Source organism: Leptosomus discolor, chromosome Z (genome assembly GCF_034619465.1).
Source record: "Leptosomus discolor isolate bLepDis1 chromosome Z, bLepDis1.hap2, whole genome shotgun sequence".
NCBI classification, from domain to species: Eukaryota; Metazoa; Chordata; class Aves; order Leptosomiformes; family Leptosomidae; genus Leptosomus; species Leptosomus discolor.
Genome location: NC_141419.1, coordinates 95,707 through 115,620, shown reverse-complemented (window position 1 = coordinate 115,620; position 19,914 = coordinate 95,707). Strand labels below are relative to the sequence as shown.

Here is a 19,914-nt window from a genome sequence, read left to right as displayed (position 1 = left end):
TTGCAACATACTACCTTAAACATCCCCATTTACTAAAAGCTGCTTCTACATCATAAAGCAGCTCCTTGGAAATAAATCCCATTTTTAATTTTAAAATTTTCTTCTGGCTTGTGTAAACACGTAGGAGTATTACCTTTCAGATTTCTTAAGAAACCTGAGTTGTCCCCAGGTCACTCAAGACAACTTCAGGTGCTTGCACAGAGCAGATTTCCATCAGTGTGCTCACACATGGAAGTGGCAGTCAGCATCAGACATGATGCAATTGTCTCAGGAACATACAATTTTGTTACCTTCAAAGAGGACTCAGCTAGCCTAAGGAGTCATCACAAAATTGTCTTCTACCTTTTAAGTCTGCAGATACTTGCTTTGGTGGAATCTATTTCTCTTCGCTATTCCCCATGTAGAAAGTTCTTTACTGGTCTCTTAGGACTCCGCTAATTTAGCAACACATTCAGTATGTCTTGCATTTAACCATTACCATTTTTCTGACTGTCTTCAGCATTTTAAGTCATAGGAAGCAGTCAACAATATCAAAACTACTTTTTAAAAGACGTGGTACCTTTTTAGGACTACACAAAGCAAAAGCTTGCACACTGCCTTTGTCTCACCACTTCTCCTGTCTGTGGAACATATATATATATATTTTCCGTCTCATTTCATTCCTGCATTCTCATCTAATTTTTCTCATTCAAAGTATTTGAAATGCTTGAATTCTTCAACATGTCATATTTGAAGCTCTGGTTATCTGGTAGAAATACAGCTGCTTGATCTGAACCTGAAGACTCAACCTCCATGAATTTACTACTCATGCTGACCAGTTTTCCTTCTCAAGGCATTGAAGGGAACAGATGACTTTGTGGGATAATCGAAACCCCAGTAGTGTACCAGTGTCTCTCTAGGCACATTACCTGAAGCAGTCATCACATGTTTATTAAGTTAGCAGTTAATCTCTTTTCCTGTTTTGAGATCCTAAACATTCAAGTATGTTTGAACGCGACACAAACTTGACATTAAAAGGTAGACTTTTTGGTTTTAAGAGACAAAAATCACTTTGGAACACACTTCAGCTACTTCAGGTAGCTGACACTGTTGTGGTATTTAACCTTTTGACCCTAACTTACTTCCGTTTTTAAAAGCTAGTGAGAAGATTCACGCATTGTATTCCTTTCATTACGAGAAGCTTATACTTTAGAGAAAGGACACGACAGGAAAAGATACGCAGTGAGCTACACTTCTCCTGCTTGGTATATGACTTTTAATCTAACTTTTGTTTTAAGGATGCCCAAATAACCTTTGTAAGCGTGGTATAGAGATGCCATTTCTGCCTACTTTTGGTCATACCGTTCTCCAGATTGTTTTAGACAGCCTTCTTCATTCATGCACCCAGTCAATATTCATGGTCTGTTTTAAACAACACTTCCTGAAGTGTTCTCCATTTCCTTTCCACTGCTACTTTTCAGATCACAGTATAAAACCCCAAACACCCCAACAAAACACAAGCTGTGATTGCTGCTTGCTCATCAGCGTCCTCATGGAGACTGAGAAACGCTACTCACAGGGGAAAAAGATCCTGGGCGTCAGGATGCATCCAGAAGTACGGCAAGAAACAAGACACAGAACAAGAAACAGATCTTAAAATATTAGATTACTCCTCTGGTGAATCTTCCAGCTAGGTTTTATTAATTATCAAAAATGATAACCAGGGAACCCAAAATGTGCACTGATACTTTCATGTGACACAACTCTCTTGAACGTCTGGCAATGCTCATCAATGCCTATGTTGTACCGTACACTCTCAGAAGCATCTTCTTCCTTTACAGGGAAAGGTAACCAGGACTTTCTCATCTCTAAGCAGTAAATGCTTTCTGCCTGTACTAATTATAATTCTTTCAAGTCTGATCTGAAAAAAGCACAGAGAATATTGTAAAATAAAAGGTAATACTTTACTTTTCAGTATCTATACTGTTTCATCAGTTTGATAAATTATCTACAAATGCATAAACTTCAGCAACATTGTCCAATCCACTCAGAATGGTCCCAAATTCAACTACAAGTAAAGTACATTAAAGATTTACTGTACAGTAAACAAATGGGTGAAAAACTGTAATTTATTGAAACTCATAACTCAAAAAATATAAGATGCTGTAGTGTACAATATGTTACACAAAGCACCCTAGGGTGCACATTCAAGTCAAGTAATAACTCCATCGCCCCCCAAACCCTGTACCCTAGTACTTGTTCCATATACAATCATGCACATAGAGGAAGCCCCCAGAATTCTGATGTGTTAAATAGCACCAAATCAGCATAGTCCATTGGAAAAAATGGGGAGCGAAATTAACTTGGCCAATACTTTTGACAGATATTATACATTCATGGAATTAAACAGTCTAAACTAACCTAAACAGTGTGTACTGTAACAATTACTGTTCTAATTTGAAGTTCTCCCCATGGAGCAGTAGTGAAGGCAATCTGCTCTAAGCAAAACTACTTACGTACTTCCTACACAAAGCTCATCTGTCTTTTTTGTTGGAAATAAGTCTATGAGGGGTGTGGAAAACTTGGATCTTTCAAGAACAACTACTGGTCTTAAGTAATGAAGCTGTTTTAAGGCAAGGTCTCCACAGTCCGTTAGTGCCTTGTCCAAGATCGCCCTCAAATTTTCTAAAGAAGGGGCAGATGATGACTCTGACAACAAGGGCTGGATTTCTGTTAGCTGCCCATGATTATTTTGGGTTATGATTACATTTTTATCATTTACAAAGTTGTCCCCTTGATCCTCTTCCTCTTTTTGCAAGGTTTTATCTACTGGCAACTGTTTGGGGGACTCCCATTCTACTACTTCATCAAAATCATCATCATCGTCATCATCTTTTCCCTCACTTTCCTGAATAAATTTTAAAAATGAAGACTCAAATCCCATTGGTTTATATGTCTTTAAATCAAATGGTTTGGACACTGGAGGCTTCTGAAATTTGTCTTTTGTAGCACAAAGTACATTTCTTTTTGCATTTTGAGTAGCTGCACTATGTTGACATCCTTCTGGGTCCTTCTCTCTTGGCAACTCTAATTGTAAACTGGAGAAGTAAGAGCTATTCTCTCTTTCGCTGTTTTCAGAAAAATCTTCAGTTTTAGACATAACTGTCTCCCTGATGTTATGCTCTTCCAAACAGGTGTTCTTTGAACTGTGGTTATATTTTAAAGTGCCTGAATACATAAAGGCACTGGCATCAAAACTCACACTACTCGATGGACATTTTTTTTGGTCTTCATTGCTTACATCTTGAGGATCACAGTCAGTATTTGGAACAAGAGGTTTTTCACTTTCCTGCACATGCTCAGGATTAGCTGATTTATCCTCTTTTACACCTTTTTTATCCACGTCTAAAGCTGTTTCGGAGCAGGACTGTTTTTCAATCATTATGCCACATTTAACACAAACGACAAGTTTCTGAATCCGTTGCTCTATATACATATTGGTCATCTGATGTGTGCGCTTGTAGTGCCTCACTATACTGCTTTCCAGTTTGACAACAGACAAACATCCCTGAACCATGCAAGGGTACTGGGTCTGGTTAGACTTCTCTTTGCACATTTGTAGGGCTTCCTCTTTTGTTTTGAAATTCATCAAATGCTTTTCTCTACTTCTGCTAATTCTTTTACGTTTTCCTTTTAACTGCTTCCCATTCTGCTTCTTTATGTCAAAGCTGTCTTTCAAGTAACTTTGTTCATTTCTATCTTTATCTTGATTATCTTCCTCCTCTTTCTGATTTCCAAAGAGACTATCATAATATTCACTATGTCGGAAATAGACATGCTGAGAGTAGTGACTGTAATTTGTGAAAATTCGATCACAGCCATTGAGGTCACAATGGATTTCAAAATCTTTGTTTAATTTTTCTCCATTGGCATGTTCTTCTATTAGGTGCTGTTTAAGCTTATTAAAGGTATAAAATACAGCAGGGCAATGGGCTTGGTTACAAGCAAATCTTGCAGATTCAGCTTCAGAAAGCAGTTTTTGATCCTCTAAGTGTTCATTGTGGAAGTCACTACAATGCTTAGCAAGAGCTTTAGAACATAGAAAACGCTTACCACACTCTTTGTATTTGCATGCAAATATTTTTTTACATTTGACAAGTTCCCTTTTTGTTCTTGCTTTGTCTTTTTCTAAGCAGAGCTGTTCCTTATTGTACTGGTGAACGGTTCTATAATGGCGAATCAAACCTTTCTGGTTGGTAAATGCTGAGTTGCAACTTTTATGTATACAATGAAATGGTTTGTGGTACTTATGTAATATATAACATAAGTTTCCTTTAGCAACTGTTCTTTTGCTTCCTCTTCCCTGTCTTGCTTCCAGTTCTTCCCTATGGCTGTCCAGAGAAGCTATGTTAGATGTTTTTCTTGGTACGTTACTGTCCGTCTCTTCACTGGACTCCAAATCTGTCTCGGAACTACAGTCTTCCTTTTTAGGATGACACAGCTGATCAGAGTGGTCTGAATGTTCAATGAATCCAACTTTGGTTGCACAGACAGGTGTTGAAACAGTGCTATTTTTATGCATGTCATCTGTACATAAACCTACATGATCATGTTTTTCATTAGAACATACCTTGTGAGCTACCCTCTCACAGCCAATTTTATGTTTGTTTCTATAGTGAATTCTAAGGTGTGTTTTTCTTGTAAACGATCTTTGGCAAATATGACACTTGAATGGCGAGTACCGATGCTGGAACATATTTAACTGAAGAACCATTTCCTTTGAATAGTTATGCTTTTTAACATAATGCATTAAGAGAGCTTCTCTGGTGACAAACTCACACGTACATCCTTGACATTCACAGAAAAAGGGTTTAGCTGCCAGTTGAGTAAGGTACTGGCTGGGTAAATTATCTTGTTGCTCTTGAAGCTGAAATTTTGAGGTAGTTTTATCTGCTGACTCAGGGCACTTGGCATCCCTAGATGAATAGGACTGTAAAGAGCCCAAAAAAGGCTTGTGTCTTGAAGAATTCTGAACGTTAGAATTTTTTAAGCTTAGATGTTTCAAGCCTAACATGAGTTCCAACATGTTATCTTCAATATTTGATTCTCTAGAACTGTCATAAAAAGATGTTTCTGGGGAAGAAGGCCAAGTTTCTTCCTTCAGGCCATTGCTTCCTTTAGCATCTATAGTACAATACAAGCTTTCTGGAGAGTCAGCATTTATATCTGAATTATGACCTAACTCTGTACTGATGTCTGTGGGGGATTTACTGTCCTGAGCATCACTCAATAGATCAAGAAAGTCTTTATTTTTCATCTCCATATTTTTTCTACCTTTAAAGTTATACGGGTGGGCCCTGCGAAGGTGTTTTTGCACGCTTCTGGAATTTTTGTGTGTGGAACAGCAGCCTTCAAAACCACAGGAAAGCTTTTTTTCATCAAAGCAAACTGCCACATTGGAACACTGTTTCCCATCTGCTGTGTGGAAGACTCCTTCCTGGGACATGAGAAAACCTGGAACTGACTGATTGTGAGCGATTGTTTCAATCAGCAGAGGAGACACTTGGCCTTGGTTTACTGCAGCATCTGCACTGTGGTCCCCACAATGAAGACTGCAATTACTTTCACTGTCTAGATCCTCACTGTCAGAGAGAGCTTCTTCCTTAATCTGTGGAATTTCCTGAGAGCCTGAGGGATCCAAGTTACCATTCACACTGGAATTTTCGGATTGTTCAAGCAGCTGAGACTCTGGAAGATAACTGCATTTGTCTTTTGAAACTGACTCTTCAAGCTTCAGTGTTTGCTTCACTTCCCCATTTGACACTTCAATATTATGCACTGCAAGGTGATTCTGAAATTCAGTTTTTGAATAATAAAACTTTTTGCAACCAAAGAAATTGCAGGTGTACGATGCATCTCTGAAGTGCTGTGCCTCGTGATGGTAAAGCTGCCCTAAGTCACTGAAAACAATATTACAGCCATTTAGCTCACATTTATAACGAAGATCATCATGTGTTTGTTTGTGATTGAGAAGCTCATTAACTGACCCAAATCTAGCGTAACAATCCATCGACACACACATATACGGTTGAGGTCCACAGTGCACCCGTTCATGCTCCCGCAGATGAAAGGATGTCATGAAGTGTCGGCGACAGAAAGCACACTTCTCCCTCCTGTTTTTCATATCCAGGTAGTGTTTTGCATTCTCATCGTTGTTTTGATGCTCAGCTTTCAGATGTACACTTAAGTATTTAAACTGTTTAAATACTCTAGAACAATCCGTTCCAGGACATGGATAGATGTCTCTGTCTTGTAGCTGGCAATTTTCCAGTTGGCTAAATGTGACGTATTCCTGTGCGTCATTTTCAAAGTTTTCGGGCAGCTGTGGCTGATGTGGCTTTTCCTGAAACACTGGGGGTGGGCTGCTGGAAGCTGTTGTCTTTTGTGGTGATCTCTCTTTTTTCAGTATTATTTTCTTTTTAGGTCTGTGCGTTCTACTAGGTGGCATTTTAACATGTTCCATTACATGCGGCACAAAAAATTCCTTTCTCTTGAACTTTTTTGTACACACCGGACAGGTGTAAACACCATCTTCCATATGCATCTTAGAATGATGCAGTATTCTAGCCTCTATACATTCCCTTTTGCAAAGCACACAAAAAAATTTGTATTGAAGCCACCTCTGGTATCTTTCTGAAGAACCAATTGGTTTTTTTACTCTTGCTTTTTCTTTAGGGTGGTTCATTGTGTCTTTTCCATCATAACATTTATGTTCTTTTGTCTCATCATAGTCACTAAAGAAAGTTTCCAACATGTCGGTTTCATTGACTGACATATTACAACTTGCATCATCCTCGGAATCAGAAGCTACTTTCCCTAACAGTTTAAGGCAATGTCGCTTTAAAGTCTTCCAGTCCCAAAACTCAGGATCAAACGGCCAATACGCTTTTAAAGCTAACAGCAGCTCACAACGGAGAGAATTTGGAACCAGTGCATTTTCTTCATCAAATTTTTGGTCTGGTTGCATATAGAGCTCTTCCAACGCATTAAATCCACTCAAAGTTGGCTCAAGTAAAAATTCTGTGAGCTGACAAGCTCTTCTAACTTCAAGGTCTTCTGGTAAAAGGCATGCAATTGTTTTACACACTGATGTCTTCATTTCATCACTTCCGTTTGATCTGATCTGAAGGGCTCTCACACATAACAAAACAGACACAGCGAGTCCTGCTTCTTCTGCCTGTTTAAAAAAAAAAAACAAAAAGACCCAACAAACATCCACAAAACAAATGTTACTTTTCTTTGATAAGTACATTCTCTCTAGAACTGTTCTATGAAAAAAACACGCAACGAGAGGATCCAATAGACTACAGACGGTTCAGAATATATTCGGGCTTCTGAGCCTGAAGTGCCCAAGTCACTGAGCACACTCTAAAAAGTTGTAGTTTATTTTATGTGAGGAAGCTCTTCTACTCTTCAGGTGAGGGGAGCCACTTCGCATTAACGTGCTCTGTGGAGGAGTCACACGAACTAGTTTAGGCATTAGATGTTGCAAAACATCCTTCTAACTCCTCTCTCCCTCTCCACTGAATAACTCTCAATCAGTCAGATAAGAGAAAGGTGTAAGTCTTTCACGTACATTCCTCCCACAGCATCCACACATGGTATTAATTCAGAACATGTGGTACTGTGTAATAAGGGTATCAATGTGAATTCACACCCTGAAACAAGTAACCTTCAACAGCATAAGCAGTACGCTAGCCAAAATGATTCCTGACAAAGATAACTGGCATTTCACTTCCAAAAATGTTCTATGCAACTTTGAGGTGCTGCTCAATAGTATGAGGAAGATACCTACAAATATTAGTCACATGGATTTAAAAAAAATAATATAGCCCAAATGGACATGGACAAAATTGAAAGTTACCTTGTTCCAAAACCATACGTTTCAGCATAGAGAATCTGAACATATGAAGTAACTGTTTAGTCATTATTAGCAAAGATCAGTAACAGTTAAGGTATTTATGAATAGTGCAGAGAGATGACATGTGGCTAACACAACCACATCCACACCAGCTCAGATGGTAAAGATCCAAAAGAACCAAGAACACATTAAAAGAATTAGCAAGCTCTTATACTTGCTGTGCCCTGCCTAGTGGAAGTCATGCAATACTTCTTTAATTCAATAACAGTTTTAATTTGCTAGACAGCAATTAAAAAAAAGAGCTATTTCCCCAGGAGAAGAAATTTTAATGTGCTTTAGCAGAACACACGGAAATATCTGGTATATAGTTAACAATGTACTACACTTCATATATAAAATGCACATTAACGCACATCTGTGCAATCACTATGAGAATTCACCTTTGCCAAATCAGAGTTCCAGACTCTCCTCTGTGATCTGTCAGAAGGACAATCACGTAACTTTTCTGATCTCTGCTTTGACTCTAGAACAGGTACCTGATACTTGCTCTTCTCTGATCAAGTCACACTTGATAACTCATTTGGTTCACAGGATTAACTCTAGTCAGTGAAACAGACTCCCAGGCAAACAAACCCGAAGCTGGAGAGAAATCTAATTGAAAAAAGGAACCTTGTCTGTTTTATCCATAATCTGTTTGATGCCTTAACACTCAATCAACTCATGTCCATATAAGGATGCAAAAAGATGAGCAAATTTGGGAGGGTAATGTTAATTGAAACATCCATAAAACTGAAGTTCATGTAGCGAATTCTACTCTACATGTGCAAAACCATGCTGGTTTTCAGGAAGAAATATCTGAAATCTTTCGGAAATGGTGACATTCCTAAGGGAATATCCCGTACCTAATTTAAGGTCCACGATCCACGTAATACTGTTACTAAAACATTTAAAATCCTGTTATATCAGCTGCTTATTTTTCCTCCATTAAAGTATGCCTGATTCATTTCAGTTTATAACTGCCCTCCACAAATCTACTCTCATGCAGTGACCAGACACAGGAAGTTTCAGTTTAACCAACTCATGGAGTCAAGAGCAGCCATCAAAGGAAGACAGAAACACCCTATTGAGCAACTACCCTGATTACCCATAGCTATCCCTTCTGCTCTGCTGATCAAAAGTATGCTGTATTTGCCTCCTGGGTAGACGGATCAATTAACTTAAAGTCCCTCCATTACTTCTCAGAGACTACGAGTTTATAAAAACAGCTGTTAAGCATGTCTGGAACCTTTCTGCAACTTCCTAAAGGCAGGCATCAGAATAGAAGGCAGAAGTCCAGATGTGATAGCATCCCTTATTTTGAGGAACAGGTTATTTTCTCAGAATACAAAAATATGAGACATTTCAGCCAAGCTGCCACCTCTTAGAGATGATGCAGAAAATTGTCGCTGCGCCTCGATTCTAAGCAGGCATCAGCTCAGAACACAGCTATGCTTTGTTTGCAAAATACTGTCATACTGTATTTTCACGAGTAACAAACAAATCATTCCACGCTGATTGAAGGTCACTTCGATGTGTCAAGCTGACACAAAACTACAATGGCAAGCATTTTTCAGAGATTTTTATTAGTAAGTTATTAGGCACTTAATCAGAAATTATGAATAATGAAATAAGCTACATTTCATATCAGTTCAGTAGAAGCATTAAGAAAACAACAAATTAATGCAATAAACAGTTCTGGCTGTGTCCAAAGACTCCGGACTGCAGCTTACTTACTTCAGACTGAATGACTCTTATCAAGAAAAATAAATGCTGTAGTGTCTTGGCAATAATGCCAAATTGACGACATCTCTCCAAAAAGGAATCTAAAGAAGGATCTATTCTTCTCTGCAGTTTGCTCCAGAAAAGTGTCAGTTCCCTGCGAAGAGTTGAAAACAGAACGTAAGAACACTGCAGATATGGACAACTTGTTCAGAGTCTACACACTTTAGTTCAGTCTAACACAACAATTTAAGTGAAGCACACACTTCAATCAGGTCTCCATCTCTGAGAGATGGCTGAAGAGAACTGCTACTGTGCCTTACTCCTAAATAAGCATTAGATCAAACCACAGCGTATCTCCTGTTTTTTAGCAGGGAAAGACATTGGCAATAGGATTCATCTCACAAAGGAGGCACCTATAGCTGCGTAGACTTCCTTTCTAGACAAGAAAACAACTCCCACACTTGCAGAGCCTTAACTTTTCACACAGAAATTTAAAAGAGGTAAGATGAATCATAATGTAAAGTAGTTGCTTCTCTCCCACTAGGAGTAGCTGAGATGACGACACCTGCATTCAAATGATGCAACTGCCACTCAGTGCTTTAAAAGACACCTCTCACAGAACGCATTTGTAAAGTGCTACGTAAGGGATACATAAGCTGAGGGCTTTGCCTGTTGTCTTTGAGCACTTGTGTGCTTTACTGCTCACACCATTTGAGCACAGAGCTGTTCTGTTAAGCAATTTATTCTAACCAAGGCAACACAGCCATCAGATGATGCAACCTGTCACCTCGTGTTGCTCTGCCATCACGAGTGCCACCAAAAAGGAAAAGCATCAGAGTGATAGGATCTGTGTCTTTTATATCACTTGAAAAAAAGGTTTTCTTCTGTTCCTTTGGTACAGCAAACTTCACCTTTGCTAACTTAACCACTCAATGCATCAAATCATACATAGAGGTTTCTAGATGTAAGGTCAGTCACAGCCTCTAGAACCAAAAATCAAGAAAACACACCTGGGCAAAATTTACACTGAATATTGGCAAGTTTTTTTCCTTTGAATTAGTGCAATCCTACTGCTGAATCCTAAGCCAAGTGCAAGTGAATGAGGCCTTGTTATGGATTGGACCTGGGATATATTTACTGCACAAAAAAGGACATTTCCTGGTAACAGGTGTTTTGGTTTTATTTTTGTTTGGGGGTTTTTCTATTTGTTTTGTTGAAAGGCCTAGAAATGCAATTAACAGCCTTTCATAGTCAGGAAGACACAGATAGGTAGGCCCACAAAAAAGTAATATACAAGCAGTAGAATTCAAGGTGTTTTAATTATAAATCCTAAAACAGACCTAGAGAAAAAAAAAAGTAGACAGAGTATCAGCAACTTTTTTTACAGCCCTTTAGCCTCAAGAAGTGACAAAATGTAAAATTTAATTGATCATCAGTATGACTAATGTGGAAGAATTGCAGGAAGGGAAGCTTATGCAAGGAAGGCATAGAATATTTTTATATATATAAAAAAGTATTAAAAAAATTTTAACTCAGCATCACTACAACAGAAACAAAACAAACTTGAAAAACAGTTTATCAAGACATCAGTCATTTTGCGTATCTATTCAGTACATTTACAGAGGTGTGATTTGGAAGAACAGTGAGAGAAGAGCTTCACTCTGGATAATCCCTTATTCATAAGAGCTTTTGGCAGAGCAAAGAGTTTTCAACGTTCGCCCTGTTCTTTCTCATCCCACCCCTTCTTTCTGCAAAGCTAAAGTGTGTCGTTGGAAGGGGTCCTCAAGGATGGTGACGTGGAAGTGTTCCTAAGATAAACTTCGCACGTATGGAAAGGCAAGAAAGGACAACTGTCAGTATTTGGGCTATTGTCCATTTCAAAATTGATGCGAGGCAGCAGAGAACAGAAAGAACCGACAGACAGATACCTAGTAATACTCAGAAGTAAGAAAATCTTACTAGCACATCAGACCAGAGAGAAGTTTTTTGAAGTTGTGCTTAGCTACAATTCATACTTAATGCCACTTGTGTTAATGCTGAACATTACATTACTTTATGGACTGATGAATTGCCTGACTCCTTGCAGACTAAGGCAACTGGCTAGCTCAGAACTACTGCCTGCCTGGAGCAGCAGCATTTTGCTAGAGTTCCAAACACGGCGGATACCTCCAGCCTTACACGTTATTTTATGATTATCAGCAACAATCATTGCAAAATCTGCCAATTTTAGTGAGGAATAACATATACAAACCTAAGTTTGTTTTCCTCTTCAGCTGTGACGTGAAGCTTCACACCAACAGCACTAATTCACATATATGTATGGTTTACTCATCTTCTCTTGGAGGTCGGGATTTGAGGCTACAGGATAACCTGAGCTAAGCTAATGAAGTAGCTTAACCTCTCCAAATATGCAAGAGGTTTGTGCTGTGTTGGAGAGTCAGCACCATGTCATCAGGCAGATGCCAGAGCAGTGAAAACAGGAGGGAAGGGGGGCTAGATTTTCCCATTCTACACAACGAGGGATGTTACAGCTGAAGAGATTTAACAGCTTACAACTTCCAGAAGCACCACGTCTGACCACATGGTAAACTAATCAAGCATTAATCTGTAAAAAAGCTATACAGTTTTGGCTGGGTTAGATGCATGTGCTCACTACAGGTCAAATGGGCCCAGAGCCAGAACAGATGAGGCAGACTTGTGCAGACAGCACCACAATATGGCAAGAATTTATCTCCCGCTTTTTGGCAGCAGCAAACTGTTTAGACTCAAGTGTGAGTATGGCACCAAAGCTCCATCTTCATCCACTACGTAAGACAGCATCCACACTAAGAGTCCCAAAAGGATCTTCACTTTGACCTGCTGTTCACAGCTGTCCGCAGGTCTTTTCCTTTGGCTGAACCAAAATACTTTCACTCTGGATCACTTACGCTGAGTCACCCTGACATTGCAGAGAGCAAGATATGGAGCAGAATAATGGGAACGGGTGGCTGGCAGCAAGCAGGACTGCATTGGACAACACTGCTTGCTTACAGTGTCTGTAAAAGGCCAGCCAGGGGCTAGCAGAAAATGTTTCAGCATACTGCTACTCTAAAAATCAAGCACAATGTGATCCAGAAAATTCTGAAGGAAACAATTTTATTTAAGGATTCTACAGATGAGTGGAACATTTCCAAGTACATACGATAGGGCTTGTCTGTTGAACCAAACCCATAACAGCACAAAAGGGAAGCCGAGCTGCAAACTACACTGTACCAGAGGGTCTCTGCTCTTCTCGTTCCCTGCTCTCCTCTCAAAGATCTTTAGCCAATGTTTTAGTCACTACTCAGTTCCGGACTATCAAATTACATAATGCACCAGAAGTACACTATGAAAACTGATCAAAGCTTAAATCATGTATTGACTTGAAACACCGTTATGCAGGCTTATGATTAAATACACACAACAAAAAGTTATATTTTATTAGTAACAATCAAAATCCTGCAGGGGTTGATGACAGGCCTAGAAAAATTACAAATAGATTCCAAATCAGCAGTAGATCAAGCATCACAGAATAAAATAACCTTCCAACTACAATCCTGTCAAAGACGACAGGACCTTCTTTGAAGTTAATTAACAATTGCTACCCCTTAAAACCAGCAGTTGGTCACAGAAAGGAGTATGTCTCAGCTCACGTATTCAATTTAACTAAGTATTCTAAGTGTATATTTATGCCGTACTTAAGCCTATATAATGACTACCAAGCACTCTCTAGCATAGGACTCCTCCACATTAGTTTTAGTGGGGGATTAGACTAAACACGTATGTTACAGCGAGTCCATCTTAACATTTCCTGTCCTTCCAAGACAGCTCTGACATTTGTATGCTTTTGACTGAGCTCAATTTACTAATGCAGAGAAAGCAACATTACCTTACCACTTTTCCAGGGTACTGATTCAAATCAGCTCTGCAATGCTATCAGTGATCACCACAGTTTGTATGGAGCAGACTGGCATGAAGAGAAATCTACAGCTCTAATTGATCTCTCCTGACTCAGCCAGGAGAAAATGTAGCTTAGAGTTACAGGACCTGAAAGTTTCATTCAGATTCTAACTAGTTTCAGTTCAGACTTCATACTGCAAGCAAAAAATCAACCCACAGTTGTTGACACAAAAAAAGAGATGTTGCTCTGTAATAATAAATGCTGTATCACTGAAGTCTGTTCTCCAGTCCCACCAGCTTAAAAGTCTCAGCTACACATGAAGTCCAGCTCTCTTCGTTTGCACCCTAGGGATACAGCTCTTAGAACTGCTTACCAAGTCTGCTTGGACAACCACAAATCATTTAGTTCACCCTGAAAGAATGTTAGTAGTTGTCGGGGTTTTTTTTTTTTTTTTCATCTTTAAAAAAAAAACAAAACAAAAAACACCATGTGATGGACTTCAGCCTCGTATCTCTTTGGACGTGGCTCTAATAACACATTTCAGTAGTGCAAAAACAGTCAGCCTCTAGAACTTCCAAGAGTGGTGGACTCTTGAGTCTTCCACAATTTAATTTCTCTCTACAAGGTATGCTTTTGCTCAAAAAGACATTTCTGGCCTGAAATAGGAACAATACATAAATACTTCTGGCCTTTTTGCACAGATGATTGGACCAGGGTAAACTATCAATCGTTCTGCTGACACTTAAGTGCTACGAAAACTTTTCTTAATGGCTTTAAAATGTGGAGTGAGTAAATGAACAATGCCACAGCTGACTGAATCCAAATTCCCAAGATATACTTGAGATGTCTGGTAATGTAAAGCTTTATCCAGATCAGCATTAACCAGGAGAAAACTACACACTTAGCCATGTCTTGAAAGCCGAAACAACAAATGCACTTTGTAAAGGGCAGAAAACAACTTCCCTGCTTTGGCTTCAGCAGTTTGCCACTGCTGAAACAGAGATGGGTTTGCATCTCCTGCAAGTTAAGAGGGCAGAGAAGTTTTGTAGTCATAATTTGTCTGAGATCTAGTACTACAATTCTCAGTTATAGAAATTACAAAAATATAGAAAGTCTCTCGGGGGGTTGTGGTGGGTGCGTGCGGTCTAAGTTAAAGGGTGCTGCCTCTACACGTTTCTACTACTTGTATCTCTGTGGAAGTGAAAAAAAGGCATCAAACTCTCAGGGGTCTAAGTATTCAAGACAGAAGAACTGAATTACAACATACTTTGTGGAACCACACAGCTTAGGTGTTTAATACCAACCCACACAGCGCTGATCCAGCACTACTTACAGACCTACCATATTGTAGAAGCATTACTGCTAGTACCAACGAGTGCTGTTCCATTTTTAACCATTACTTTTGTCTGACTAACTGCTCTATTACTGTAGCAAGATGAGTCCTTATTTATTTTGTCACAAGTTATCTAGACAGTACTTCGGTCTGATGTGCTTATGAAGTTAAAGATATATCCACTTTCTCTACATATTTTTGTACTATATTAGCTCAATTCTCTTGCATTGAAGCCAGTGAGGAACAGTTAGGAGTAGCAATAATACTTACTACTTACCAAGAGCAATACACATTTGCTGTTTGAAGCTGATGAGTAAGGTATGTTGTACAAAGAATAAATGCAGTGTTTTCTTGTCCTTCAGATTCCAGATTACATATCATGTCCAGTACTTCTTTGCAATCCACCTTTGCAATCTTAAAGGAAAAAATAAAAGGAAGTTAAAAGGCACTTTATTCTCAGCATATTTATGAAAGAAAGGCATGTTTACTGTATCAAAGGAAATGGATCTCACAAACACACGAACAAAACACTACATCTCCTTTTAATACCCAGAGTTCATACCACACCTTTCAGCTACAGAACGGCACAACAAAGTTCACATATTAGTTCTAACTGGTACTAGTCTAACCCATGTTAGTTCTGATCCCTTCTCGGTATTGGTTTTCTTTGGGACCACCTTCCATTTTGGGCAGCTGACCAAAATGCTTACATACAGGCAACCGTCTAGCATTTGCAGGCATCCCTGTTTTCCTTTTGAAAATTAAAACCCAGGTCCAAAAAGGTCAACAGATGCGAAAAAGCCAGTCTCTTGTCCTCTTTGTCCATTGCCGATTCTGAACTCACACTCCAAAGCACGATGTCAAAAACATAAGTGTTTAGAGGAGAGAAATCCCATGTAAGTTGTGTAAAGCCCACCTCAAGGTAGCACCTACCCATGTATCAAAACAAGGCATTAGCTTGGTCATAAGCCAAGTATTTTGGACCACAAACAGCAATTACAAAGTGCTTTTACTACTAAGACAATGCTATTTTTAATACTTTTTTCCCCACTGGATCTATTAGACTTCACAAAGTTGGCTGTACTCAAGCATCTACTTTAACCAGCTGTTGCCACTACAAACAATTCAAACCACTTGTTAATCATTAAAAATAATTATATAGAAAGAACAAAGGAAGTTAAAATATACCAAACTAATTTTCACATATATCTCATTCAGCAGGAAGAGCAGAAGCAGGTACATTACCCCAGTTTTCCATACAGGCTTGACACTGGAGTTCATTGAGCAATGTCAGTATTTTCTAGGGTCCACTGACTTTTGGTGTTCAACGTGAGACCCACGACTGACCTTTTGCAGCAGACATTTTAAAAGCAATTCACAAGCCGCAAGTGCTTGCAGACGCGTCAGTTTTGCATTTGAAAAAGAGAGTAAAATGCAGCAGGTTATTTTTTGGGAGGTTGTTTTTTTGGGGGGTTGTCACTGACTCACCTCTGGGAAGAGAGAAAACTCAAGAGCTGATTTAAGTGACAATGCTTTGCTAAGGCAACAGACATTACTGCTCCTTGCATGTCAGAGACAATAAGCACTTATAACGTCTGCAAATCACATGCCACCTCCATCAGGTTGGGGAATATGGAAAAGCAAGCCCATACCCATGGCCACATGAAAGAATTCTGAAGGTGTTTGTCACCGCACAGGAGAGAACTGGCTCACACGTCAAAGAAAAAGAAAAAAAAAAAAAAAAGAAAAAAGAAAAAAAAAAAAGAGAGACAGAGAAGGACACTGCTGCACACCACCTCCCTCCACCATCCTTTGCCAGCAGCACCTTTCTTATGTTCTCATCTGCCTTCGGTACTTACAGGCAGACAAGCTTTCAGCTTGTGGGGAAGCCTAGTTGAATACATGTCTGATAGCCGGGCAACTCCAATCTTTTCACAGTATTCTACCACCTCTCCACTCAGTTATTCCTAGCCTTTATAGATTATAATTTCTATCAATACATTTTATAAAGCAAATTATCAAAACAAAGTAAGTGACCCAATTTTTTACTTTGATAATTTCCGGAATTACATCATCTCCTCAACACTGCAGCAAACATTCTTAAATAATGCAAGAGGCTGCCTGAAGTGATTTGATACAAGCCCGATTTTCAAGGTCTTGGTTTTTAGAAAAAAATTGTCAGTGCACACAAATATGGGATATGTTTCCTCCACAAATCTGAAAATGACACGGCAGCCTATCTGTGATCTCCTTGGCCACGCATCACTTGACAGAGACGATGCTCAGTTTCCCAGTTTCATTAAAGGAACAAACACTGAACAACACTACCACTGTTTTAAAAACTACAAACTTAAAACCTACTTACTAGGGTTTCTTAGGCTGCAGAACGTTGAAAAGCACATTTTTAATAGTCATCAGTTACTCCTCACTCAGACTCACAGTGTACCAACACCTGGAACATCTGCTGCGCGCTGGACCAACAGGAACAGCACAAACACCAGCTCCAGCAACAGGCATGTCTGGCACTTGGAGCAGCCTGCAGTCACACAGCACATCGGATTCACTCTCCTTCTCACATAGAAATTTGATTCTTTTTGGTCAAACTACTCGTCTTCAGGGCATTAACTAATGAGTAAGCAACAAGGCAATTTGTTTTCAAGTCCTGTTTACTTCAAATTTTGTCAACGATCCATCTCGTTTCAGACCTTGGGTTTTGTTGTTGTTTTGCATTTGTTTTGTGGTTGTTTTTTTTTTTTTTTAAATAATATTTAAGACAAAAGTCCAAATGCATAGCTTGAAATCATCCAACAAACAGTATCTAGTCAGTTACTCAAGTGACAAATCAGACACTAAATGAAAGTATCTTTATTAAACCTGGAATGTTGACCAGTGCTTCTGTTATTCTGTTAGATACCCAACAAGACCAATAGCTGAACGCAAGTTCAGAGACTACAGAACGAATAGTACTAAGATATTTTAAATTAGAATTGCTGAAAAAAATGCTGTCATCCGCCTCACGTTCCATTAACAAGCAGGATACCAGTTTACTCCTCCATGGAACATAAAAACCATGTAGGAATTACCTTGTCTTTGTCTTCCATGTCATTGGAGTTTAAAAAAAGTATTAACGATACAAAGATATTTAATTTCTTATACGTTCATAAAAATACCCCACCACTAACCTAAGCCTTCTACCAGTTTTTTAATAGGACATCATGTTAATACTCCTTAAAAATGGGGCACCCAACCTGCTTATCTAGGGAGACCTACCCTCCTTTCAGGAGCTAGCAATATACCACGAACCAACTACAAGCAATTTAGCCTCAGCTCAGAGACTGTAAATTCCTCCTAGTTGAGTGGGGACAACATACTCTTGAGTCTGTAAATGCAGGCTACTCTCTTGCAGCATATTACCTTATTTACATTAAATAATGCAGCTGCAACAGTTTGGGAGCTGCTGCCTCAAAAATCAATAAAAGACCATGTTTTATATCAAAAGTATTTCATTAAGCATAGAGAGTTTGCAGAGTAAGGAAGACTTAGCTTAAGTTCTTGTAATCTTCTAATCAAACTGGAAATTACAGAGGTTAGAGAACACTTGGTTTAACTTGACACTGGAAATGACACAGTAACTAAGAATATTTTTGCAAGCAAACTCATGATAAGCAACTATCCTTCCCCAGTGTTTTAACCAGCTTTACTGACTTTCCCTCTTGCTCTTTCAAGCATACAACCCAACAACAATTCCCTATTCTGTAGGCAGCGTCTGGAGAGGACCTCCAAAAGATGACTGTTCTTATCTTCCCCGTTGAATTTTTTTATGAATGGGATAATGGGCATTTACTTAAAGTCAGACTTCAAGCGCTTTACTCTCAGGTTTTTGAATGGTCTTTCCCAAAGGAAGTCCAGACTAAAAAAAAACCGGTACTTCGATGAGAAAAGACGGCTACCTGGAGCTCAAATGCAACCTAGCAAACAATCACACGGACATTCTACAAAGACGACAAATTACAATTAAAACAATCAATCTGGCTTTAATTTTAACTGGTTGTTTCATTTGAAACCCTGGTGTATTGCTGCATATGGCTGGCACTTGCTTTGCAGAGAAAGCCATCTTAGATTATGGAACATTTGGGGCTTCTTGCAACAATGAAGAGTGTTACTAACTACTTGTTAACTGCTGTGTAGGAGAACCTCTTTAATTACCATTTTCATTGGTTCAATAAGACAGGCAAATTCAAGCCAAACATTGGAATCGGTAAGCCAGACAGCAATTCTTAGTTCTGTTACTTTCCGCGTTTCTCACAGAGCAGCACAAGATTCTTGTGAACAAACAATTACATCGTCGTATTATTTGTTACATGTGTGCCTTAGGACAGATCCAGAAATGCAAGGGACAGCTTTATATACAGTGCATACACACATGAGCTATAGCCATATATATGTATGTATGTACATAGAGATACACACACACACACACACACACACACGCACGTATCGATGTATGTTACTGACTATAGACAGAAGTAGTTCACCAGCCTTAACTTTTAGGAGCTTAGCAATTTAACTTCCAAGCCTGACCTAGCCATTCCAATAATCTGCAGCTCCTGGAAATTGATGACCATACACTGCCTAAGCTTCCAAAACAAGTTCTTTCTCTCCAATCCTCCCCAGCTCTCTCAACTCATATTCATCCTTTTTGTAACATTGATTTCCCTTAGCTAAGCCCTCTATCTACCCTATCCTACTCTGAACTTCAAATTTCACATAACCCTTGTTTCTTTCATTACAGTCCATTCCCTCTTCCCCCCACTGGGTTTTTGGTCATTGCCACCTCTTCTTCTCCAACAGCTGCCATTCTTTAAGCTGTTCATCTTTCATCTTTTTTTCCATCCCTTTTCCCTACTTGTCATTAGACCCGATAACTTTCTACCTGAGGAATATGATAGGTAACATGAAGATATAACATTAATTCTCGCCTTCTGAAAACAAAGGTGTAAA

At 39.1% G+C, this 19,914-nt stretch overlaps 1 protein-coding gene across 1 annotated transcript in view; it reads right to left on the bottom strand.

The window, feature by feature from the left end:
- Positions 1 to 1,657: 1,657 nt before the first annotated feature.
- Positions 1,658 to 19,914, bottom strand: part of RLF (RLF zinc finger) — a 53,663-nt gene continuing 35,406 nt past the window's right edge. The window contains exons 6-8 of the mRNA XM_086479329.1: positions 15,191 to 15,327; positions 9,674 to 9,815; positions 1,658 to 7,216 (exon numbers count right to left, since the gene is read on the bottom strand). Coding sequence (XP_086335455.1) covers positions 2,492 to 7,216; positions 9,674 to 9,815; positions 15,191 to 15,327 — 5,004 coding nt within the window. The 3' untranslated portion in view covers positions 1,658 to 2,491. The remainder of the gene's footprint in view (positions 7,217 to 9,673; positions 9,816 to 15,190; positions 15,328 to 19,914) is intronic.